At 50.1% G+C, this 26,740-nt stretch overlaps 1 protein-coding gene across 7 annotated transcripts in view; it reads right to left on the reverse strand.

Annotated features, from left to right (window-relative positions):
* The window catches only part of Trak1 (trafficking kinesin protein 1), a 61,691-nt gene that overhangs the window by 22,865 nt on the left and 12,086 nt on the right, over positions 1 to 26,740 (reverse strand). For 3 of the 7 annotated variants that reach the window (XR_007209231.1, XM_048334713.1, XM_048334711.1), the window contains exons 1-2: positions 7,964 to 8,274; positions 3,930 to 4,006 (exon numbers count right to left, since the gene is read on the reverse strand). Coding sequence is in view for 4 of the 7 variants with exons in the window: in XM_048334713.1 (XP_048190670.1) it covers positions 3,930 to 4,006; positions 7,964 to 8,075 (189 nt within the window). In the remaining 3 variants the exon portion in view is untranslated. Of the gene's footprint in view, positions 1 to 3,929; positions 4,007 to 7,963; positions 8,275 to 14,764; positions 14,960 to 20,733; positions 21,035 to 26,740 lie in introns of those variants that run through there. The other 4 variants (XR_007209232.1, XM_048334715.1, XM_048334714.1 and 1 more) reach the window with 3 other exon arrangements.

The raw sequence follows: 26,740 nt of genomic DNA on the forward strand, positions 1-26,740 counted from the left end.
TAGCCTTGAGCGGGAAGAAGCCAGGGACAGTGCTCAGGCCCGGAGTCCAAGGCCCAGGACCGGCCAAAAAAAAACAAAAAAACAAAAAACAGACCTGAAGACCAATGGATTAGAATTGAAGATCCAGGGGCTGGGAATATGGCCTAGTGGTAAAGTGCTCTCCTCGTATATATGAAGCCCTGGGTTTGATTCCTCAGCACCACATATATAGATAAAAAGTCAGAAGTGGTGCTGTGGCTCAAGTGGCAGAGTGCTAGCCTTGAGCAAAAAGAAGCCAGGGACAGTGCTCAGGCCCTGAGTCCAACGCCCCAGGACTGGCAACAAAAACAAACAAAAAAGAATTGAAGATCCAGAAATAAAACTGAACTCTTACAATCAGCTGATATTCGACATAGGAGCTAAAGACATACAATGGAATAAACAGAGCCTCTTCAACTACTGTGCTGGGAAAACTGGGCAGCCATATGCAGAAAACTCAAAGTAGACCCTAGCCTATCACCATGCACCAAGATCAACTCAAAATGGATCAAGGAACTCAACATCAGACCTGAATCCTTGAAACTACTTAAGGACAGAGTAGGAAAGATGCTAGAACTTATAGGCACAGGAAGGAACTTCCTGAATATAGTCCCAGGGGCACAACAGATAGGGGAGAGTCTCGACAAATGGGACTACTACAAAATAAAAAGTTTCTGCACAGCTAAGGACATAGCCAACCATATGGGAAAGGATCTTTACCAGCACAGCAACAGACAAAGGCCTAATATCTGTCATCTACAGAGAACTCAAAAAACTAACCCCCTCCAAGCCCAGTAAACCAATTAGGAAATGGGCAAAGGAGCTAAAGAGAGACTTCACAAGAGAAGAGATAAAAATAGCAAAGAAACATATGAGGAAATGTTCAACATCACTGGCAGTAAAGGAAATGCAAATAAAAACAACCCTGAGATACCACCTCACTCCAGTTAGAATGGCCTATACTCTGAACTCAGGCAACAACAAATGCTGGAGGGGGTGCGGGGAAAGAGGAACCCTCCTCCATTGTTGGTGGGAGTGCAAATTAGTACAACCACTTTGGAGAAGAGTATGGAGGTTCCTCAAAAAGCTCAACATAGACCTACCCTATGACCCAGCCATACCACTCCTAGGCAGCTATCCTGAACAACAGATCCCAAGATATCAAAAAGACATCTGCACTTCCATGTTTATCGTGGCACAATTCACAATAGCCAAAATATGGAAACAACCCAGATGCCCCTCCACAGATGAATGGATCCAAAAAATATGGTACCTATACACAATGGAATACTACATAGCGATTAGAAATGGTGAAATATTGGTATTCGCAGGGAAATGGTCAGAACTTGAACAAATAATGTTGAGCGAAACAAGCCTAGAACACAGAAAACAAAGGGGCATGATCTCCTTGATATATGACTGTTAAGGTGGGGGAAGGGGGAGACAGTAGAGACCAGGTCTGTGAAACCAAAACCTTTTTGTCAAATGGTATTTCCCACAGGTTTGGGTCAGCGACCCTACACTATGTAACTAAAACCAAACAACTACTCAACATATAGACCTCTCAGTATATCAAAATAGCTCAAAAGCTATGTATCTACATTCATATAAGACAAGGGGATAAGCAAACCCTATTGCCGATATTACATTTAAAGCCCTAGGCAAATTTCCTTTGGTGTAGGCCACGTGGCTACTGTATATGTTTTTGGTACACTGTGTATTGTATATATGTCTACCTGACCTAGGGAAGGGAAAGAAAAACAGGGTGTAAGATAACACAAGAAATATACACACTGCCCTACTATGTAACTGTATCCCTTTTGCACAACACCTTGTCAAAAAAATGTTTAATTAATAAATAAATTATAAAAAAAAAACAGAATTTAAGCCCCAGTACCTGCACAGATGGATGGATGGATGGACAGACAGATACAGAGAGAGAGAGAGAAAGGGGAGGGAGGGAGGGAGGGAAGAAGGGAGGGAAGATGTAGAAAACAACTAGGAGGGGTCCAGTGGGTCAGACTGAAATGAGCAAGGAAGAGGAATTCAGGTTCCAGGAAACAAGGTGATGAAACTGGTCCTTTCCTTCCTGGGAGACTGAGGCAGGGGAGGGGTGCGCCGTCTCCCCCCTCTAGGCTGGGTTCCCTGGGGAGCCGGCCCTCCAGTGACAGAGCACACCCACGCCACACAAACCCGGCCTGCCCGCCTCCTGGTGAGGCCGGCTTACTCATCCTTCCATTCACCCATTTCTGTATCCAAGGATGACTCAGGGGCCCGCGGGAGGCAGGGAAGCCCTGCCAGAGATACTGTACACCCCCACATTGCAGAGAGCCACAACAAAGCTGGGGGGAAGCCTCTACCACACTCACAAGCAAGCCAGCACAGCAGCTCACACCTGTCCTCCCAGCGACTCAGGAGGCTGAGATCAGCAGGACCGTGGTTCAAAGCCAGCCTGGGCAGGAAAGTCCCTGAGACTCTTTATCGCCAGTAAACCATCAGAAAACCAGAAGTGGAGCTGTGGCTCAAAGTGGCAGACCACTAGCCTTGACCAAAAGATCTCAGGATGGCACCCAGGTCCCAAGTTCAAATCCCACGACTGGCCAAAAACAACAACAACATCAAAAAATCAGAAGCAAACGTTCCAGAAGGTCAGGCCCTGCTGGGTGTCCTAGGCCTGCATCAGGCATGCAAATGTAATAGCAAGAGAATAGAAGAGACAAAGCCAAGAAAAGCAGAGCCCAGGAGATGTACCAGGAAACCAGACGAGTTCCCGGGAAAGGCTTATCAGGGCAAGGCCCAACTGTGTGACTATAGAAACCACAGCCATGAAAACATAGCCACCTCCCTGATAAAATCAAAACAGACAAGAAGGAAGAGGACTAGCAAGGTGGCTTAGTGGTAGGGTGCTTGCCTAGCATGCATGAAGCCCTGGGTTCGATTCTTCAGTACCACATACACAGAAAAAGCCACAAGTGGCACTGTGGTTCAAAGTGGCAGAACACTAGGCTTGTGCAAAAGAAGCTTGGGGCAGCACCCAGGCCCTGTAGGCCCAAACAAAAACAACTGTGCCCATATTGGGGCTTTAAACCCAGGACTACATAAAATTGCTTGGCTTTTTCAATCAAGTCTGGCACTCTACCATTCGAGCCACACTTCTATTTCTGGTTCATTGGAGATAAAAAGTCTCATGGACTTTTACTGCCTGGAGTGGGCTTGGAAACGCAATCCTCTAGATCTCAGCCTCCTGAGTAACTAGGATGACATTGCGAGAGCCACTGGTACTTGACTAGAATTGAAAATGTTTTGGGGCCAGATCACAGTGGCTCCCGCCTGTCACCCTAGCTACTCAGGAGGCTGAGATCTGAGAATCACGGTTCAAAGCCAGCCCAGGTAAGAAAGTCTGTAAGACTCATATCCAATGAACCGTGAGAAAACTGCAAGTGGCACTGTGGCTCAAGTGGTAGAGCACTGGCCTTTGAACACAAATAGCACCCAGGCCCTGAGTTCAAGCCCCAGAACTGGCATTAAAAAAAAAAAAATTGGGGCTGGGGATATAGCCTAGCGGCAAGAGTGCCTGCCTCGGATACACGAGACCCTAGGTTCGATTCCCCAGCACCACATATACAGAAAACGGCCAGAAGCGGCGCTGTGGCTCAAGTGGCAGAGTGCTAGCCTTGAGCGGGAAGAAGCCAGGGACAGTGCTCAGGCCCTGAGTCCAAGGCCCAGGACTGGCAAAAAAAAAAAAAAAAAAAAAAATTCATTTTGAGAAATTTCTTTGGATTTTGTTTTAATCTGTTTGTTGTATGACCGCCAAACATCTGTGTCATAAAAATCCATGACTAAAGGCAGCTCTTCCTGGACTGTAGGGATGCCCTAAGCAACGGGAACAGATGATTGATTGAGGCACTTACCTCCTCAAGAAGCCGAGTCACCGCATCTAAGTCGCTATATGTTTTAGTCATCTGGCCAACTCTTTCAGCGCATAAAACTACAAGAAATAGAAAACCCCAGTGAGAACCCAGGCACCCCAAACCTGTCAAGACCAAAGATCACCCCCAGCAGGGCCCATGGCTCACGCCCATCAACCCAGCTCCTCAGGAGTCTGAGATCTAGAGGATCACGGTTCAAAGTCCAGCCCTGAGCAGGAAAAGTCCATGAGACGCTCATCTCCAATGAAACCACCAGAAAACCAGAAGCAGAGCTGTGGCTCAAAGTGGCAGAGCGCTAGCCTTGTGCTCACAAGGCCCTGAGTTCAAGCCTCAGTACTGGGGAAAAAGAAAAAAACAAAACAAAGGGGAGACGTAACTGGAGCCACAATTCAATAGGCCTCTAAATATTTTATTAAATGCAAGTAAAAAGTATCTCGAGGAAGAAGCCCAGAGAAATCCAATCTGTTGGAATGATTTTCTAAGCTGAGGAAGGAGGCCTGAAATCTGGTTCTAAAATCTGAAACCACACATCACCCCAGGAGCCTTCAACTCAGCAGCCAAGCCTTCTGCCTCCCCTCCTGCAGCAGGGCGCCTCCGGCCTGTTGGATGCCAGCAAGGGCCCCTGGTTACTTTCTTGCCCATCGGGAAATGGGCAGACGGTGAGCTTCATGAGGACCCCAGACTGGCCACCAGCTGAAGAGCCTGTGGGTAGTAGGGCGCCCATGGTTCCCCACTGGTCACCCCCAGCTACTCAGGAGGCTGGGAGCTGGAGAATCATGGTTCAAAGCCAGCCTGGGCAGGAAAGTCCATGAGATCTTTACCTCCAACGAACCACCCAGAATAATAAGTAGATAAGGAAATAAGCTAAATGCCAGAAGTGGAGCTGTGGCTTAAGTGGTAGAGCACTAGCCTTGTGCAAAAGAAGCTCAGGGACAGCGCCCAGGCCCTGAGTTCAAGTCCCAGTACTGGCCAAAAAAACCAGAAAGTTATTTGGAACAATCCGGAACAATCCAGAGAATTCAGGCAGGAGGGGAGAACCAAGCGTTAATGGGGTGGGGGGGGGTGGAATAAGATGGGGTCAAATTCAAATGAGACCAGGGGGAGACAATGATTGGCTCTCCCCCTTGGCAGCTCTGACAGATGCTTCCCTTCACAAGCCAATCGTGATTCATGCAAATGAGGCCACGCCCCCAAATCACTGTGAGAATAAATACTGGCCAAACCAGTCCCCCCCCACACACACTAGTCCCCTTGCATAATGCCAAAGAGGTCGGCATCCCACCCAGGAGAGCCTCCACTAGTGAGAGGGGGGCCACGGGGAGAGGCAGAGGAGGGCAGCAGGGTCTGGGAGCAACCCTGGGTAGAGTAAATCAGGGAACTCAACCTAATTAGGGATGAAGCGGATGCATAAACACAGTAAGGAGGAACAAGCAGGAAGGGCGGGAGAGCTGGGACTAAAGGAGGTCACCGGTAGGTGGGTCAGAACCAAAGACACTGTTTGAGCAAGGTGCTGGTGGTTCATACTCAGGGACAGTGCCCAGGTCCTGAGTTCAAGCCTGACCCCCCCCCCCAAAAAAAAAAAAAGCCTGGATACATGGAAGGGAATGTGCCTGGCAGGACAAAGGCCCTGATCTGTGTTTACAGCTAGGGAACTCTGGACAAGGTCAGCTTAGCTGTGTCTCAGGGGTTCTGTTTGCAAAACTGGAATAATATTTACCCCTACCTCCTTTCGCATGATTAAGCCGATGACCTTTGAAAGTGCTTAACACTGTACAAGGTGCCTGGGCGGTGACTCAAACACATCTTGGGAGCAACTTGGATATTCAGTTTGCTCTTCAGATGCTGTATTTTGTGCCAGTCCTGGGACTTGAACTCAGAGCCTGGGTGCTGTCCCTAAGCTCTTTTGCTCAAGGCTGGTGCTCTACCACTTGAGCCACAGCCCCATGTCTACTTTTCTAGTGGTTCACTGGAGATAAGGCTCTCAAGGACTTTCCTGCCCAGGCTGGCTTTGACCCATGGATCCTCAGATCCCAGTCTCCTGAGTAGTTAAGATAAACAGATGTGAGCCACCAGGGCCCAGCTGGTCTAGAATGTTCTAACAAAAGCACTTGGCTTAAACAACCTGTGACCAGGAACAATTACATCCTGTCCAGCTTATGTTTTGAGGCTCACAGGTTTCACCCTGAAATTCAATCCTCTGGCTTATCTCCTTGACGTCTAGCACATTCTTTCTTTTGCAGGCCCTGAGCAAACCTCAAATGTTAGTTTTTAGTACACAAAGAAAACAAATGGTGTTGGCCATGAAATTTTTTTTTCCCTTGTGAAATCGTGCCCAGGAAAAAAAATTAATAGTAATGATAACAATACAGGTTGCCAACTTCCGCCTCCAGAGCAGAGATTTGATCAGGGAAAGGAGGGAAGTTAGTGGGGGAAATCAAACAGGAGAAAGGAAGAGAATGGAACTGTCACACACACACACACACCTCAAAAAATGTCCACTTTTGTCTTGAATTCTAGACATGCCAGACACACTGGTGTTGGGAGATATGACTGTCAACGAAATAGCCTAGAGGGGGTTAACAAACCCAGATAACTGGGGACTATCACCCCCAGAGTTTCTGACCCATTAGGTCAGAGGTAAGCGCCAAAAAAACTAGGGGTTTTATTTTCCAGCATTTTTTTTTTTTTTGGTCAGTCATAGGACTTGAACTCATGGCTTGGGCGCTACCGTTGAGTTCTTTTGCTCAAGGCTAGTGCTGGACCACTTGAGCCACAGTGCCACTTCTGGTTTCCTGGTGGTTCACTGGAGATCAGAGTCTCAGGGACTTTCCTGCTTGGGCTGGCTTTGAACTGCCATCCTCAGATCTCAGCCTCCTGAGTAGCTGGGAGCCAGGCATAAGCCACCGACACCCAGCTTCCAATAAAGTATTCTTACTGAGCACTCCTGAAAGGGAAGTATAAGCAACATTTATCAGGCCCATAACATCAACAAGAAGCAAAAAGAAAAAAGCACTTGATTATGGCTGGGTCATAAATAATTCTAGAAAGGAAGTGATCCTGAGCCAAGAAAATAAAGTCTTCAAGCAGCACTTTTGATAAGATTATTCAGATTATTTTCACCTAAGGAACCTCCACGACACCCCTCAAGGTCATTATTATAGGATCACCTGCTTGGTTTCCCCAAAACCCTTCTTTTTTCTCAGTGACAAGAGGAGGGAGGGGAGCCCAGGGAAGCCGTGGCTCACGCCTGTCATCTGAGCTACTCAGCAGGCTGAGATCTAGAGGACTGGGGTTAAAAGCCAGCCCCCAGCAGGAAAGTCCACAAGACTCTTATCTCTAATCAATCACCAGAAAATGAAGTGGTGCTGTGGCTTACCATGGTAGAGCATTAGCCTTGAGACAAAGCTCAGGGACACAGTGCTCAGGCCCCAAGGTCAAGCCCCACAACCAACAAGAACAAAGAAAACCAATCTAGGCAGGAAAGTCCCTCCAGTGAGCCAGGAAAAGCCAGAAGAGGAGCTGTGGCTCAAGTGGTAGGTAGAACGCCCACCCCCACCCCACCCATGAGCAAAAGAAAACCCCCAAGAGTACAGTCACTCAGGAGGCCAGACCAGTCAATCCTGTTCAGAGACCAGAGGGAAAAAGAAAAAACAAACAAACAAATTTAAAAATCAAAAGTGGCGCTGTGGTTCAAGTGGTAGAGCACTAGCCTTGAGCAAAAGAAGTTCAGGGGACAGGACCCAGGCCTTGAGTTCAAGTTCCAGGAAAAAAAAAAAGAAAAAAAGAAACAGTTATTTTATAATTATATAAAATAAAAATATTGTTATGTAAAATAAAATATACATAAAATAGTTACATAAAATTGAAATTTTGGTCTAAGGCTATGTAAAGTAAAATATATATGAAATAAATATACAATTATCTAAAACAAAATAGTTATAGAAAATAAACAGGAAATGAATGTATACTTATATACAACTTAAAAAGTCAAATATGGACCTGAATTCAGCATTTACCCTCTTCCAGGATGTCCAGGCTGCCGGGCGGCTCGGGGCTGGCTGGCTCGTCCCCCTCGTGGGAGTCATATTCAAAACATGCCTCCTGCCCTTCGGTGTCTCTCAGGGACATTGCTCAAGCTGGCCCCCTCCCGCCCCCTACAATCTGAGAAGTTGATTTCAAGGGGCCATTCTTGGGGAAGCTCCTGGCCACTGATCCAGGGGAGCCATGAAGGACTCACACCCTGGCCTGGGCTGGCCTAGAGTTCTAGGGTGTGCAGAGGGGCAGACAGCACCTCCCAGAGGACCTAGAAAGGGGCGTGGCTCCCAGGAGTCTAGGGGCTGGGCGGGTGCACCTGCTGGAATGTCTTGGCTGGGCATGACAGCTCCTTCCAGAGGACCTAGAAAGGGGTGGGGCTCCCAGGAGCCTAGGGGCGGGGCAGGGCGGGGCGGGGCTGTGCACCTGCAGGAATGCCTAGGCTGGGCAGGACAGCTCCTCCTAGAGGACCTAGAAAGGGGCGGGGCTCCCAGGGACGGGGCGGGGCAGTGCACCTGCTGGAATGTCCTGGCTGGGCAGGACAGATCAGGCTCAGAGGGGAGGCAGGCAGGCAGCCGCAAGACTCAGTTAAGGGCCTGGCCTCCCTTGATCTCTCTACCCAGGTCTTCTCCCCTCACAGAGCCATGGAGATGGAAGCCTCCAGTCCCGTGTCCTAGCAACTGCACACAGAAAACACTGTCACCCAGACAGCCCCCAGCAGACACACCTAGGCCTGTGCACAGGTGAGGCGCTGCTCCCAGGTAAACTATTAAACCAACAAGTTCAGATAAAGAGATGGGGGAGGGGGGAGTTGCTGCTGGTCCTGGGGCTTGAATTCAAGGCTTGGGCCCTGTCCCTGAGCTTCTTGTTTTGCTCAAGGCTTTACCACATGAACCACAGCATCACACTCCTGGGTTGTTTTTGTTTTTGTTTTTTTGGATGGTTCATTGGAAGTAAGAGTCTCCTGGACTTTCCTGTCTGGGGTGGCTTCGAACCTGCCATCCTCAGATCTCAGCCTCCTGAGTGGCTAGAATGGCAGGCATGAGCCACCGGTGTCCAGTCTGTTATTCTAGTAAATTCCAGCCCCAACCATTTTTCCTGTGCTTTGCTTACCACAGAGGGGGGCAGAGGTGAAAGGTGGGGGGTGGATAATGTTTCTGCTCAACAAGCATTCAGATGGTGACAGGTCAATATGTAGTGAGCATACGATCTCTGTTGTGCCCTTGGAAAAGGAGAGATCGCAGGAGGCCCGGGGCCCAGGACTCCACTGCCAACTGCAGGGGGGCTTTGGGGTGAGCACTTGGAGACGATCGAGGCGCCTCTCAATCTCCAGACCCACCACAGCAGTGGCTAAGAACCGTGCAGAAGACTCTGGAAAGCTTCTATGGCACGAGCCCATCTTCTCCACATCTCCCCCAACTGGAACCCATACCCCCGATCCAAGGGGACACCCAGATTCCTTCTTCTCAAAGTTTACATTGTAGCCAGGCACCAGTGGCTCACGCTTGTCATACTAGCTACTCAGGAGGCTGCCTTCTGAGGATTGCGGTTTGAACCCAGCCCAAGCAGGAAAAGTCTGTGAGACTCCTACCTCCAGTAAACTACTCAGAAAAAAGCTGGAAGTGGCGCTGTAGCGCCAGTGGTAGAGCACTAGCATTGAACAACAACGAAGCTCAGGGACACAGTGCCCAGAACCCAAGTTCAAGCCCCAGGACTGACACACACACACAAGTTACAAAGCATTTTTGGTTGTTGTTGTTTTGGGCTTTTTTTTTTTTTTTTGCCAAGCACTAGTGGCTCACACCTGTATACCTAGCTACTGAGAAGGCTGAGATCTGAAGATCACAGTTCAAAGCCAGCCCCAACCAACAAATTCAACAGACAAAAATCCAGAAGTGAAGGCGTGGCTCAAATGGTAGCATGCTAGCCTTGAGTGCAAAACCTAATAAACAAGCATGCTAGGTCCCGAGTTCAAGCCCCAAGCACACCCTCAGCCATATCCACTTCCCTCACACAAATGTTACAGAGGATTCAACAGCAGCCAAGAAATGAGAAGGGGGTCACTGACGGTTTTCCAAAGAAACATCCCCAAAACTCTCCTCCTGGAGCCAGAACGTAGGATGAAAATTGCTTCAAGCCTTAATATACCCACTACGTACCAGTGCTCACACCTATAATTCTAGCTACTCTGGAGGCTGAGATGGGAGGATCAACGGTTCAAAGCCAATCCAGACAGGAAAGTCCGTGAGACTCCAATGAACCACCAAAAAAGCATAAGTGGTGCTGTGGCTCAAAGCAGTAGAGCACCAGCCTTGAGCAAAAAAAGAGCTCGGAGGACAGCACCTAGGCCCTGAGTTCAAGTCCCAGGACCAACACACGTACAAAAATCACTCAATAAAATAGTATATCCAAAAGAATACTCGTGTTTTTCCAAAGAACTAGCAGCTTTCCACTTGGGTCTCTGCTCCCGATTTCCAAGGACGCACCCAGACCCCCATGTGTGCCCGCGCTGTGTCTGTGTGACACAGCGAAAGGTGGTGGCATTTCCCGGGGTGCCTGGGAACACCCCAGCCCTGCAGAAAGCCTCTTCGCTGGAGCCCAGAATCAGAGTAAGGATCAACAGGAGACTAGCGTGCAGTAGCTTCGCTGAGCCACACAGGCCAGCTTCTCGTCTGTTCCATCACGCAGGTAAACCGCAGCAACCGCCAGCTTCCTGTTCAGTTCAGAAAGCAGATGTGCAGCCCTGACCTGCTAACGGCTGGCGTGAACCTGGCTCAGAGCCCAGGACTTCCAGTGACCCACCCTCGCCATGTTCCTAGTCTCCATCCCTTTACACAGATGACACACAGCATCTATCATTGGAGTTGTCCACACTCTATTATATTACATAGTATATGGACTATACGATATACTACAAAGGACCCTCAAATCAGAAATTTTGTATATATATATATATATAAACCGTGTATCTATTATATATAATTACATATATAAGTGCTATGCATGTAGTATACATAAGCCTTGTATATATTACATATAATATGCATTACATATATGTAAACTGTGCCATGTATGTAACATGTAAGTATAATGCTATATGTAACATATACGACATATAACACATAGTATATTACATATTGTGCATGTGTAGTACTAATATATAGCATATGCTATTTATAGTATATAAAATATAATGTACAGTATGTATAGCATATAATAGCTACAATAGTACATCACAATATGTATTATAAAAACAGTAAATATTTAAAATAGCACATACAACACAATGTACACAAAATATAATGCATATTGTGTATATTACAACATATGTTGTACTGTATATATACACACTATAGCATACTGTATACGTTATACACAATATGCAATTACATACTGTACTACTCAGCACTGAAGATTCAATATTTCAGGGGTTCAAGACCCTTCCCCAGTGATCCCTCTCAAGGTCTCCGAGCTATTTCCCCCAGCCTCCTGAGACAGGCTCAGCTGCACCACCACCCTGCACCACCACCGGGGTGGACCACACCCCTCTACCTGGGGGGGTGGGTGGGGAGGGGGGCAAAGCCCATCTGCACTCACCGCGTAGGCTTCGGCCTTGTCCTCAGACCCCCCACCCCACCCCCAGATCTGGGCTCAGCCAGGGTAGATCCCACCCCCCCACCCCCCAGGCCTGCAGCTGCTGGTGCATCTCCCCAAACCAGCACCCACCCCACCTTAGACCCTTCCACAGAACCTGGCCTTCATTCCTCCACAGTGCTGGATCCCCTCCCTCCTTCCCTCCCTGCAGGCCCCCCCACCCCCCCACCCCGGCCTCCGCACCGGCGGTAATTACCGTCTGAACACTCTTCATAGTACCAGTCTAGCTCATAATAATCCGCCTCGATAAATTTCTGCATAGTCAGTATTCTCAACCCGGGTAGAGGAGGGAGGAAAATAAAGAGAAATAAAATAAAATCGGAGGAAAAAAATACAGAGGTCCGTGCGCGGGGGTCACTGGGGCCCGAGGGGGCGGGGCGGCGCGGGCGCCCGGCCATGGCCCGGGTGGCCGAGGGGCGCGCAGCGGGGGCGCGGCGGGGCGGGCCCCGCGGGCATGGCGGATGGACCGGCCCGCAGCCCACCCACCGCGGGGGGGAGGGGGGACGGGACACCGAAATAAAAACAAAGGGGCAGAAATGAGGAGGAAAAAAAAAACACACACACAAATGAATCCACCCGGGGGCCGGAGCGGGCACGGCGGAGACCCGCAGAGCCACCAAGACCCCGCAGGCCCGCGCGAGCCGCGGACGGGCCTCCACGCTCAGCCCCGGGGTAGGCGTCGCCGGGCCCCACCAATCAGCGGGCCGCGAGGGGTGACGTCAGCGGCGCGGCCACGCCCCCACCCCGCGACTCCCCGCCCCGCGGCTCCCAGCTCTGCTGTCAATCCCCCGGTCACCATAGCAACCGGCAGGGCCCAGGAGGGGAAAGGCGAAAAGAAATGATGCGCAGAGATGAAGGATATGTCTCCCGCCCACCCCTCCCCCAAAGGGAGAGGTCTAGAAGGGAGGGAGGGAAGATGGGGGTGCAGGGGGTAGAGGACTGAGGAAGGGGGAAGGAAGGAGACGAAGGGGGGAGGGGAGACACCCCCCTCCCCAGTGTGCCCAATTTGGGGAGGAGAGGAAAGGATGCTAGTTTTCTGGCCCCTGAATGAATCTACCCTTTGGAAATTTGCGAATCACATGACCTGGAAAGGTTTCCTTCCTTTTTATATTAAAAATATAAAATAAAAAGCCCAGGCAGGTGCCGCTCGTGGGCCTGTCTTCTTAGCTACTTCAGGTGGCTGAGATCCGGAGGATGGCGGTTCGAAGCCAGCAAAGTCTGTGAGAGTCTTATCTCCAATGAACCACCAGAAAACCAGAAGTGACACTATGGCTCAAAGTGGCAGAGTGCTACCCTTGAGCAAAAACCAGGCTCAGGACAGCGCCCAGGCCCTGAGTTCAAGCCCCATGACCAACAAAAAAAATCAAGTTTTCCCCAGCATTCTTAGCTCACAGACAAGGACAGTAAGTACAGTAAGTAACACGCAGAGCAGAAGCAACGGGCTGGGGTGAGAACATTCCTACAACAATAAGTACTACATGACTGAACACAACTTAGAGCACATCTAAAGATGGCGTAGATGCATTTTACTGTGCTAAGCCATTGAAAAAGAAACAAAAATAGAATGGATCTGAAAGCACACATGCACGCACACACACACACACACACACACACACACACACCCTCTAGAGACAGAGACAGGTAAGCAGCAAGCAATCCATGAGGAGAGCAGAATCTGTGGGAGGATATCTTTAATCCACTGCAGAGAGCTGGGGAGGTGTGGGTGATTGCTCAATCTCTGCCTCTAACGCTCCTATGTGAGTAGGCTCCGAGATAGGAGCTATGAATAAGAATATGAATATGAATAAGTGGCTATGGAACACAGAGGCAGGGACTCGGATCAGAAAGGACCAACATGTCCTGGGCACAAATGACACCTGGGCAGAATGAGGAGAAGACGCAGGCTTGCATCTGAAAGATGGGCCCATCCACACTGGCCCCTAGTTCCCGGGGGGATGAAAGCTCAATATTCGGGTGCCCATGGCTCACACCTGTCATCCCAGCGGCTCAGGAGGCTGAGGTCTGAGGATTGAACTTTTGAAGTAAAGCCCTGGCAGGAAAGTGTGAGACTTTTATTTCCAGTGAACCATCAAAAAAGCCGGAAGTGGAGTTGTGGTTCAAGTAGTAGAGTGCCACCCTTGAATGAAAAAAAGCTAAGGGACAGCAGGCAGACCCAGAGTTCAGGCCCTAGTACTGGCACGTGTGCATACACACACATACACATACACACACATACACTAGCTAGGATCCAGTGGCTCACGCCTGTCATCTTAGCTACTCAGGAAGCTGAGATCTGAGGATTGCGGTTCAAGCCAGCTTGAGCAGGAAAGTCTGTGAGATTCATGTCCATGTAATCATCAGAAAGCTGGAAGTGGAGCTGTGGCTCAAGTGGTAAAGCACCAGCCTTGAGTAGAAAAAGCTAAGGGACAGTGCCCAGGCCCTGAGTTCAAGTCTCAGTACCAGCATAGATAGATACATAGATACATAAATAAATAGATAACTACATACATACATAGATGGATGGATAGACAGATGGATGGGTAGATAGGTTACAGATACATAGATGATAGATAGATATGATGGATAGACATACAGACAGATGGATGGACGGACAGATGGACAGACACAGACAGATGAATGAATGGATGGATGGATAGATATACATGAGAAAGGAAGGATCACAAAAAATACAGAAGGAAGGAAGGAAGGAAGGGAAAGAAGGAAACACAAACAGCTCCCAGTCAGTTTCCCTGACTCCAGCTAAAGGCCACCAAGATGTCTGGCGGAGCCCCACAAGTCCGTTCATCCCCAGCCTATTCCCATGTCATTCACCATGAAAAGAAAAACTAAGCCCAGCACAAGTGACTCCCATCTGTCATCCCAGCGACTCAGGTGGCTGAGATCTGGAGGATCACAGTTCAAAGCCAGCCTGGGCAGGAAAGCCCATGAGACTCTCATCTCCAAGGAACCACCAGAAAACCGGAAGCGGTGCTGTGGCTCAAAGTGGTAGAGCGCCAGCCTTGAGTGAAAGAGCTCAGGGACAGCGCTTAGGTCCTGAGTTCAAGTCCCATGACTGACCAACATAAATAAATAAACCAAAGACGCTGAGCGGATCCAGGCCTGGTACTCACGGAAGTACTTCAGAGTCTCTTCGATCTGCTCGGTGGTGAGGTCGAGGGCAGCGTCGGGGGACAGGAGTGGGGTGTGCAGCCAATCGTCGTGGTCATAGCCGTAGATAGTGTCGGCCCTCAGCCTGTAGTGGGGCAGTTGCTCCTCCAGCAGGCTGATGATCTCCACCTCCGGAAGGTTGGTGCTGTTACACACGTCTAGAGGGAAAAGAGAGCGGGTATGTGGCTCAGCAGTAGAGCTCTTACCTAGCACGCAGGAAGCCCTGGGTTCGAGTCCTTAGCACCACACACAGAGAAAAAGCCAGAAGTGGTGCTGTGGCTCAAGTGGTAGGGTGCTAGCCTTGAGCAAAAGAAGCTCAGGAACAGTGCTGAGGACAGAGGGAGGGAGGGAGGGAGGGAGGGAGGGAGAAAGAGAGAGAGAGGCTGGGGATATGGCCTAGTGGCAAGTGGCCAGGGCAAGAGGCCCTGGGTTTGATTCCCCTGCACCACATATACAGAAAATGGCCAGAAGTGGCACTTTGGCTCAAGTGGCAGAGTGCTAGCCTTGAGCAAGAAGAAGCCAGGGACAGTGCTCAGGCCCTGAGTCCAAGCCCCAGGACGGGCCAAAAAAAAAAAGAGGAGAGAGAGAGAGAGAGAGAGAGAGAGAGAGAGAGAGAGAGAGAGAGAGAGAGAGAGAGAGAGAGAGAGAGAGACCATGCTGCCCCCTGCTGGACGATGTGCAGTGATTCAGGACCAGCCTTGCCCTTCAAGCCCTCAGGGGGACCCTCCAGGGACCCCAGCTTTGTGTGCCATCATCACCCCATCACACATGCCCCACCCCTGCCAAGTCACAAACACCTCGATTTTAGGCCTCCATTTATTCTTTTATTCTAATACCTGAGGGCCAAACTGAACATGCCTGCCGTCTGATTGTACCCTGACGTCACTGTGGGGACCCCACTAAATGCGACAGGAAGGCAAGCAAGCCAGGCCATGGCGGGGGGGGGGGGGGTGGCGCTCACGGGGCCAGAAGCAGGAAGGATTAAAAGGCGTAGACTCAGCCGGGCACTGGTGCTGAGCTAGTCCCAGCTACTCAGGAGGCTGAGATCCGACGATCACAGTTCAAAGCCGGCCTGGCACAAAAGTTCAGGAGCCCCTCCGTCCCTCCCTCCCTCCCTTCCTCCTTTCTCATTTTCTTTGTGCTGTTATAAGGCTAAAACTCAAGGCCTGGGCCCGGTCCCTGTGCTAGTGGTCTCCTGGCTACTCAGGAGTCTGAGATCTGAGGATCATGGTTCAAAACCAGCCCAGGCAGGCAGGAAAAGTGGTGAGACTCTGATCTCCAATGAACCAACAAAAAACCCAAACAACAACAACAACAACCCGAAAGTGTGGAGCTGTGGATCAAGTGGTAGAGCAGCAACCTTGAGAAAAACAAACCCTCAGGGATAGTGCCCAGGCTCTGAGTTCAGGCCTCAGGACTGGCACCCCTTTTCTCCCCCCCCCCACCAAAAAAAATGTAAGTAAATGCACAATGACGCTGTCTCACTTCCAGGCACACTTGTGTCAGTGTTCTTACATTATCACACACTCAAACACACACACACACACACACACTTAACTCCAGGGCATACATACCCCAACAGGGCCACACGTTAAGAGAAGACCAACCAGTCCACCTGGCTCAGTCACATTTAGGAACAAGGGCTGCAACGCCAGGTGGAAGGGCAAGCTTGTGCAATTGCTGGCGCAGCAACCTGCTTGTTATGCAACGAGGGAAGGAGAAACAAGCACTGGTTGGCTCCCTGCCTATCACCCGAGCCAACCAGAAGGCTGGGACCTGAGGGTCAAGGTTCAAAGCCAGTCTGGGCAGGAAAAATCTGGCATACTCTGCATCTCCAATGAACGAGCAAAAAGACAGAAGTAGAGGTGGGGCTCAAATGGTAGAGCGACAGCCTTTGAGCAGAAAATGCTAAGGGAGAGAGCATCAGGCTCTGAGTTCAAGTCCAAGAACCAACATGGGGGAGGGGGGAATTAACATCATATTGATTTAAATAAAAATAAAAGAGGTGGTAGTGGGAAGATGGTTTAGTGGTCGAGTGCTCACCTAGCCCCAGGTTCAATTCCTCAGTACCACATACACAGGAAAAGCCAACAGTGGCACTGTGGCTCAAGTGGTAGAGTGCTAGCCTTGAGCCAAAGCAGCTCAGGGAGAGTGCCCAGGCCCTGAGTTCAAGTCCCAGGACTGGCAAAAAAAGAAGTTATGAAAATCCCTTTCTGGACATATATATAGAGATGTACGTAGATATTGGTAAACTATATTATAAACAGTATATTTTGTTATATTATGTATTATATATGTATTGTGTTATCTATATTATATGGGATGTGTGTATATATACTTCCCTTACCTTTTTCTCTCAAGGCTGGTGCTCTACCACTTAAGCCACAGCTCCACTTCCAGCTTTTTGCTGCCTAATTGGAGATTAGAGTCTCGTCCTACTTTTCTGCACAGGCTGGCTTTGAACCTCCATTCCCAGATCCCAGCCTCCTGAGCGGCTAGGATGCTGGCTGCTCTCTAAGCTTGTGGAGCAGGCTGAGTAGCTGGCCAGAGATTGGGGTTCGCTTCACTAGTAGCCCCATTCTCTGCTCCCCAAAGTGAGCTCTTCATGGGGGAGGTGGGTGGTGATGGACGCCAATCAGCACTAAGCAGAGATCTCTTGAGATAAAGAGAACCAAGCAGCAAGAGGAAAAGGTGATTTTAGGAACAGATCCTGATTGTCATAGAAAACAATCCCAGCGGGTCCGGAGGTTTTCCTATGCTCAGTTTTTCCACCAGGAACCATTTTGTCTGAACAGGAAACAGTATTTAGAAATGAACAACCGTTTACTTCTCTCAAATGGCCCCTGAGACCATCTGGACATTAAGAGATTATTACAAGCTAGGCACTGTGGCTCACGCCTGTCCTCCCAGCTACTCTGGAGGCTGAGATCTAGAGGATGGAGGTTCAAGGCCAGCCTGGGCAGGAAAGTCCATTGAGACTCTTATCTGCAACGAACCTCCAGAAAACCAGACGTGGAGCTGTGGCTTAAGTGGTAGAGCGCTAGCTTTGAGCAAAACAGCTCAGGGACAGTGCTCGGGTGGTAAGTTCAAGCCCCAGGACCAGCACAAAAAATAAAAATGGAGCTTACTAAATATCCCTGCAGAAATGGGGGCGGGGGGGGTAGGTAAAATAGCCAGCACACCCGCAAACAACCAGCCTCAACTCCCTAACCCAACACAGATTGGGGTTTGAACTCCAAGCCTACTGGCTCTCACCTAACTGTTCTTCTGCTCCAGGCTGGTGCTCAACCACCTGAACCACAGCTCCAAGTCTAGATTTTTTTTTTTTTTGGCTATTTATTTTGCTGGTTCTTTGGGAGGTAAGAGTCTCACAGACTTCCGTGCTTGGGCTGGCTTTGAACCGTGATCCTTAGAATCTCAGCCTTCTGAGTAGCTGGGATGGCAGGCGTGAGCCACGGGGCTGGGCCTGAAGTGATCAAACTGTCCTTACACTGTCACATTCTCCTTGCCATTAGCTCCTGTTCTCCATCTTTTCTCAGGGAGGAGCTGCCAGGGCTGGGCACTTCCTGCTGCTGTTGCTCCCGCCGGCCACCAGGTGGTGCTGCGTCCCTCACCCGCCCCACCTCGGTCTCTTGGTGTGCAAAGCTCTAGGGCCAAGGGCCAGGAAACTTTTAGGCTCTGAGACAACTGGGACCTGCCACTCCCACTTACACACACACACACACACACACACACAGCAATGATAAAATTCCAGAGAAACTCAAGCATCATTCAAGAAGTAAAGGTGCAGGGGAGAGAGGAGAAAGAGAGGGAGAGAGGAGGGGAGGGGAGAGGAGAGAGGGAGAGGGAGAGAAGGAGAGGGAGAGGGAAAAAGAGAGAGAGACAGAGACAGAGACAGAGAGAGAAGGAATAGGTTGGTAGGCTGGGAATGTGGCTTAGTGGTGGATTGCTTGGCTAGCATGCAGGAAGCCCTGGGTTTGAGTCCTCAGCACCACATATATAGAAAAGGCCAGAAGTGGCGCTGTGGCTCAAGTGGTAGAGTGTTAGCCTTGAGCAAAAGCAGCTCAGGGACAGCGCCCAGGCCCTGAGTTCAAGCCCCAGAAAAAGGAAGCACATTTTTAAATTTAAATAAATTAAAAATCCTTAGGGGAGAGAGGACCTACCAAAGCACGCTGCCTTTGTGCATCTGTCCTATGAAATGGCATATGGAAATGAGCTCCAGGGAAAATAAAATAAATAAACAGACGGGAGTGGGGGTTGGTGGCAGAATTTAGACACCCATGGCTCAGGCTCAGCCACTGCAGAGGCATGGGAGGGAAAAGTCCGGGGTCCAGCACCCCTGCAACTCACGTTGACCCCGCACCCCAGAAGGAGGGGATGGGAGAGACCAGCCCCCCAGCCCTGCCAATCCACCATCCCACCCCACATGGAGAGCAAGGGAAACATTCAAAGCGCTCCCTCGGGCTCTCGGGCCTCTCTCTCTCTCTCTCTCTCTCTCTCTCTCCAGCAAATACAACTTACCATTGGAGTTTATCCCAAGGAATTCCCCTGCCCAGAACGGGGGCCCAGGCGGGGTCCTGGGGGGCGGCCTGCGGGCCAGCACCAACGCCATGGCGGAAGCAGCAGCAGCACGGGGAGCAAGGAAAACTCCAGGGCCACCCTAAGGAGGCTGCAAGTCCCAAACCATCCCCCCAAAATGAGCAAGCAGGGGCGTGGGGAGGAGGCTGAGGACTGCCCTAGGAGCTGCGGGCTGTGCGTGTTGGGGCAAGGCTGAGGGTGGAGAATGCCCCACACTGGCTTACGCAACCCTGTCACCCCATCTTATTAAAGCACCCCACATCGAAAAGGACGCACCCCCCCCAAAAAAAAACCCCATGCTACCTCCAGGCTGGAGAGGGGGAGAGAGCACTGTTTTGTGCAGGCCTCTTTGGTTTTTTGTGCTTGGGATTCTTTATTGGAGGCAGAACAAAACTTTCCCTGTTGGCATCAGGACTCTCCACCCCCCCCAAGAACTTTATTTTGGGGGGGCGTGGGGTTGGAGTGCTTTCAGAAGGCTGGGTGCCAGCCATTGTCCTTGGCAAAGCTGAATCTTACAAGATGCATTTTTGGGGGAGATGTGAAGGTTGCCTGGAGAAACCCCCCTCCATGTTGTGCCTGCTTCTTGTGAACCAACCTCCCTCCTCCCTTCCTCCCTCCCCCAGATTCTCAGCTTTGTCCTGAGAGCTGAGGGAAACTATGGCTCACAGCCGTCATCCCTAGCAACTCAGCACTGTCCCCCAAACCCACATGCCACTCCTTTGTCCCTTGAGCCTCAGGGATTGGAGTCCAAAGGGCTGAAATCACATGGTGTCTGCCCAATCATGGCCGAATCATCAGTCACCCCTGTCATAATGAGACGGTGTGATTTACTTCCTGGCCAGACAGTGACTGGGCGCTGGCTACACACCAGGGTGATTTCAGTCACCCGGGTTTGGGGGGGAGGTGTAACAGTCTGTGAGGTTTTTATTTCTTTGTCAGTCCTGGGTCTTGAACTCAGGGCCTGGGCTCAGTCCCTGAGCTTCTTTGTGCTCCAGGCCAGCGCTCTACCACTTGAGCCACAGCGTCATTTCCCGAGTTGTCTGACTGGTTTAGTGAAGAGACTTTCCCCGTCCCCGGCTGGTGGCCTCCAACCGCTATCCTCCAGATCTCAGCCTCCAAGTGGCTGGGATGACAGCTTGTGACAATTCTGAGCTACTGTCTGCCATCTCCTGCAGGCCCCAAGTCAAGGCAGCCTTCCAGATGGGGGAGGGGGGATCCCCCTTCACCACCACCACCCCAAAATTCAGACCCCCAAACTTCACCCAGAAACCAGTTTTTCCATGACTGCATCCATTTATCCCCACAAGTCTTCACCAGCAGAGCCTCCCTCCCCCATCTTCTTTCTCCCCCATACCTGTGATGGTGCAGGCATCCTGGTAGACTCTGCGGCTGGGGTCTTCCTCCACCGCCTCGCTTATGTAGAGCTCTTCTGGGAGCCCTGGGCTGCCAGCGCAGAATGCATGTTCCCAGGCGGCGGGGGGAGTGGGGGGCGCAGCAGGTGCAGGCGCAGGCGCGGGGCCGGCCGGAACGTCCTCGGGAGGGGCAGCTGTGGCGTCCAGCTTGGCAGGTTTCAGGAGGAGGTGCCCACTGCCATGGGGGACCCCGCGGCTAGAGTCTGAGGCGGGCGGTGGGGTCCGGAGTGGCACAGGAGAGAGCTAGGGAGGCAGACACACGCATATTACACGGGGCCTGCCATAGTCATCGTCATCAATAATCATCGTCATCAGTAATCATCATCATCATCATCAATAATCATCATGAGGGGCTGGGGATATAGCCTAGTGGCAAGAGTGCTTGCCTCGGATACACGAGGCCCTAGGTTCGATTCCCCAGCACCACATATGCAGAAAACGGCCAGAAGCGGCGCTGTGGCTCAAGTGGCAGAGTGCTAGCCTTGAGCGGGAAGAAGCCAGGGACAGTGCTCAGGCCCTGAGTCCAAGGCCCAGGACTGGCCAAAAAAAAAAAATAATAATAATCATCATGAGGGCTGGGAATGTGGCCTAGTGGTAGAGTTCTTGCCTCGTATACATGAAGCCCTGGGTTCGATTCCTCAGCACCACATATATAGAAAAAGCCAGAAGTGACGCTGTGGTTCAAGTGGCAGAGTGCTAGCCTTGAGGAAAATGAAGCCAGGGACAGTGCTCAGGCCCTGAGTTCAAGGCCCAGGACTGGCCAAAAAAATAATAATCATGATCATCAGTAATCATCATCATCAATAATAATCATCAATAATAATCACAACCAGTAATCATCGTCATCAATAATAATCACAATCAATCATCGTCAACAATAGCCACAATCAATAATCATCATCAATAACCATCATCAATAATAATCACAACCAATCATCATCATCAATAATCATCACCAATAATAATCATCATCATCAATAACAGTCCTCAATAATCATCATCAATAATAACCACTATCAATAATAATCATAATAGTCATCAATAATAATCATCATCAATCATCATCGTAATAGTCATCAATAATCATCGCCATCAATAATCACCATCAACAATAATCATCATCATAATCACCATCAATAATCATCATCATTATAATGGTTATCAATAATTATCATTAATAATCACCATCAATAATAATAATCAATAATTGCTACCAATAATCAATATAAATAATAATCATCAATAATCACCACCAATAATCATTATCAATAATCATCAATAGTCACATCATAATAATAGTCATCAATAAAAATCATCATTAATAATCACCATCAATAATAATAATCATCAATAATAATTGCCATCAATAATCACCAACAACAATAATAATAATAGTCATCAAACTTGAGAAAAATGATGGGGAAGCCGGACACCAGTGGCTCATGCCTGTCATGCTAGCGACTCAGGAGGCTGAGATGGAGAGGATCTAGGGTTCAAAGCCAGCCCAGGAAGAGACTCTTGTCTCCAATCAAGCAGCAAAAAGCCACAAGTGGAGGCGTGGCTCATGTAGTAGAGCGCCAGTTTGGGAGTGAGGGGGGAAAAAAGTTAAGGAGCAGTAGTCAGGCCCTGAGTTTGAGTTCCAGTGCTGACACCCATACCAATAATAAATAATGATCATCATAATAATAATCCTCACCATCCCTTCTGTCCTGGCCACAGAATCCAGCAAAGAGGATGAGAGACCATTACAGTGAGAGGAGAGCCACACACAGCCCGGCCAGACTTAAGATGGGGCCTGATTTTGATTTGGGGAGCATGCGGGGGGGACAGTGGGCGTCTGTGTGGGATTCTGTGCCTCTCTCCTCTCCCTCATTGCTCTCTCTGGCCTCACGTGACCTTGGCGGCCCATCCAGGACAGCCTGGCTCCTTAAATAGCTGGACACAGGGCTGGGTGATGAACACGCCAAGATGCCAGCCATGTTGCCAGACGGGGCAAAGAGCAAGGCGTGTGTGTGCGTGTGTGTGTGTGTGTATGTGCCAGTCCTGGGGCTTGAACTCACAGCCTGGGTGCTGTCGCTGAGCTCTTTTGCTCAAGGCTAGTGCTCGACCACTTGAGCCACAGCTCCACTTCTGGTTTCCTGATGGTCCATGGTAGAACAGAGTCTCTTTCCTGCCCGGGCTGGCTTTGAACTGCCATTCTCCAGATCTCAGCCGCCTGAGTCTAGCTGGGATGACAGGCGTGAGCACCAGTGTCTGGTTCTTTCCTAGTTTTGTAGGCAAATTGTACTGCCTGAGAGTTCCTACAAGCCAAGGAGTAACTCAGCCTTGAGACATTGGGGGGGGGGGGGAGGTGGCAGGATATAGAATATTCTAGAACTGATCGTTGTTAGCTAAGCCAGACTGGACTTACCAAAACACATACACAATCACATACACACTTTGATGCCAGGGTGGGGGAGAATTCCCAGCCACACACTCACGTGGGCCACTGGAAAGATGGAGACACGAGGGGCTCACTAAAACTCGCGTGTGGAATGGCCCCTTCTAGAAAGTCATGGAAACACAGCTCAGGTTAGGTACCAGTGGCTCTCTCATGCCTGCCATCCCAGCTAGATGAGATCCCAGCGGCCCAGAGAAGAAAAGCTCCCAAGACGCCATTCTCCACCAGCACAAAGCCGGACTGGAGGCGTGGCTCAAGGAGTAGAGCACCATGCCAAGAGAAGCAAGAAAGCCAACAGAGCAAGCGTGTTGAGAAGCCCCGAGTTCAAGCCCTAGCACCCACTAAAAGGGTGGGGGGGGGGGAGAGAAGAAGCAGCTGGTATTTCCAGAAAGTCTAGCACAGAGATTCTAAGTCCAGTATTTCAGGGAACATTCCGGAAGCTGCTCAGAGTGTTTATAACGGCCAGCTTTTTCCACCATGAGGTCATCTCATAGCAATGTTGACCCTGTGTTTTATTCGCCGGCTTTCCCAGGTCCCGCTTGCTTGATCAGATTGCATAGTTGCAGGGAATCACAAGAAGAGCAGCCCAGCCTCAGATGGTTCCAGAAGGAAGAATTCACATTGTCAGCCAGGAAGGGAGGGCCCTGTAGCTCACGCCTGTAACCCCAGCTACTCCGGAGACTGAGATCTTGGAGGATCGTGGCAGGAAGGTCTATCTCCAGGGAATCACCAAAAAGATGAGCTCTCAGTGGAGCTGTGGCTTCCGTGGTAGGCATGCCAGTTTTGTGCACATAAAAAGCTCAGGTTCAAGTGCCCAGGCCCTGAGTTCAAGACCCAGGACCGGCAAAAGCAAATCAACAGGAGAAAGTAAGTCTCTTTAGCTGAATAAGATTTTTTTTCCTCCCGTCCATTTTTCTGTTCCCCACTGGCCCACAGAGGAATCTCTTCTTATAACTTCACTACCTCCTTTCCCACCCACCCACCCTCCAACTCCCCCGCCTCCACCACAAACACCTGCTTTCTGGAGAGCAGGGCTCTCCCCCTTAACCCCCCATCTGAATCTTTTATATTTGAGTCGCATGAGCCCATCCACCTGCCTTCCACCATCACTTTCCTTCTAAAGCAAAGCAGTCCTGAACGAAGCCCTCACGAGCCCACGCCAGCCGGGCCGGGCTCAGTGGCTCATGCCTGTAATCCCAGCCAATCGCAAAGACAGAGATGCAGGAGCTGCGAAGGTGGCCTAGTGGTAGAGCGCTCACCTAGCATGCATGAAGCCCTGAGTTCGATTCCTCAGCACCACATAGACAGAAAAGGCCGGAAGTGGGGCTGTGGCTCAAGAGGTACAGCACTAAACCTTGAGCAAAAGAAGCTCAGAGACAGTGCCCAGGTCCTGAGTTCAAGCCCTAGGACTGGCAAAACAAAACAGAAAAAAAAAAAGTAAACTAAAATAATAGTACAACACGAACAGGCACTCCCGAATTCCTGGCGTTTGCACTTGAACAGAATGGAATTCTCACTGGAGAGCTGGGTGCTCTATATTAAGAATCTCAGCCCCATCCCTTCCTAAATAAAGTTCAAGTGCTGGGCTTCACATGACCCCAGCTCCCTAAGGGAGCTGATTATTCTCCCCTATTATCTCCTGCTTTGGAACTGGCTCCTTCTCAGTGGTTCAGGATGGTTTCGATCCCAGCCACAGATCCTTTCGGTGCCCAGGAGGAATCAAATCCATGCATTCTTAAAGCCCATGTCTGCCGGGCCAGAACTCTGTATGCGTGCCCAGGCGTGTGTGTGCAGGTGTGCACGCCCAATGCTGGTGAAAAAAGCTACGCCTGCAATCCCAACTGCTCAGGGGACTGAGATCTGAAGATTGCCATTGGAAAGGAGCTTGAACAGGAAAAGACCTCTTATCTCCAGTGAACCACCAAAAGAAACAAAACTAGAACTGGAGCTGTGGCTCAGGTGGGAAAACACCTGAAAAAGCTCAGGGACAGCACCCAGGCTCTGAGTTCAAGTCCTGGGACAGGAACAAATACATACATACATACCTATGCCAACATGGGCAGAGGGCATCTCTGAGGACAAAGGAGGAAATAAAAGACTAGGCCTTATAAGCAGGGCATCGGTGGCTCACGCCTGTCATCCCAGCTACTTGGGAGGCTGAGACCTGTGGATCACAGTTCGAAGCCAGCCCAGGGAAGGAAAGCCCGTGAGACTCTTATCCCCAATAAACTACTCAGAAAAAGCTGGAATTGGCACTGTGGCTCAAGTGGTAGAGCAACAGCTTTGATTAAAAATAACAATAATAAAATAAAATTTAAAAAAGAAAAATGAAAAAAGAATCGTAGGGACAGTGACCAGGCCCTCAGTTCAAGCTCCTGGAGCAGCACAAAGGAGAGAAAAAAAAAAGAAAATGATGGGGCATAACCTTAGAGAAAAAGCTCATGGAATTAGACATTTTCAGTTATTGGCAATTGCACTGAGTGTGTATGTGTGTTGGCCCTGGGTCTTGAACTCAGGGCCTGGGTGCTGGCCCTGAGCTCTTCAGCACTTGAGCCACAGCTCCACTTCTGGTTTCCTGGTGGTTTCATTGGAGATTAGAGTCTCATAGACTTTCCTGCTCTGGCTGGCTTTGAACCGCGATCCTCCAGACCTCAGCTTCCTGAGGAGCTACACCATATATGTATGTATATACGTATATATATGTGTGTATATATATCTGCATATATACATATATTTCTGTAGTTATTCCGAGGCAGTTGGATGAGGGGCAGACAAAGCTGCAGGTCAGCCTGGGTGAAGTTCAAGGTTCCAGCCCAGAGATTTCAAGTCTGCCCCTCCCTTCTTGCTTCTTGGCCTGGCCTCCCACACTGGCTAGCGGCCCTACCTTCCAGCAAGTTCTTCTCCGGTCACAAGGACAGTGACAGATACAGTGTCATCTGGGGCAGGAGAAGGGGTGCCCCGGCTCCTGGGGAGAAACTTCCACAGCACTGGCCCAGGGGTCCATGTTGAAATGGTTCCAATGGATACCAATGACTCCCGCCCGCCTGTCATCCTAGCTACTCTGGAGGCTGAGTTCGGGAGGATTGCGGTTCGAGGCCAGCCCCAGCAGAAAAGGAAAAAAAAAAAACAAAACTGTGGAGACTCTTTATAGCCAAGGAACCAGCAAAACTAAACAACAACAACAACAAACCCAGCAGAGACGTGGCTCCAGTGAGGAAAAAAAATAAACAACTAAAGGACACTCAGGTCCTGAGTTCAAATCCCAAGACTGGCACAAAGGACATACGCAGAGAAAGCTGACAAGACCTGAGTTCCTGCCTGCTCCCCATGTCCCCGGGTGGCCAGGGTGCTGTGCCACCCGCCCAGGCACGGGACACACGGCCTGTAGCCAGGCTGGGCTATGAATAGCCCAGGGCCCGGCTCTACTTACAGATTGGTTTGAATCCAGATCAAACCCAAAACCTCTCTCTCTCCTGGGCAATGTCACCACTTCACATGGCATCTCACAC

This window comes from Perognathus longimembris, chromosome 26, assembly GCF_023159225.1.
Source record: "Perognathus longimembris pacificus isolate PPM17 chromosome 26, ASM2315922v1, whole genome shotgun sequence".
Classification (NCBI taxonomy): domain Eukaryota; kingdom Metazoa; phylum Chordata; class Mammalia; order Rodentia; family Heteromyidae; genus Perognathus; species Perognathus longimembris.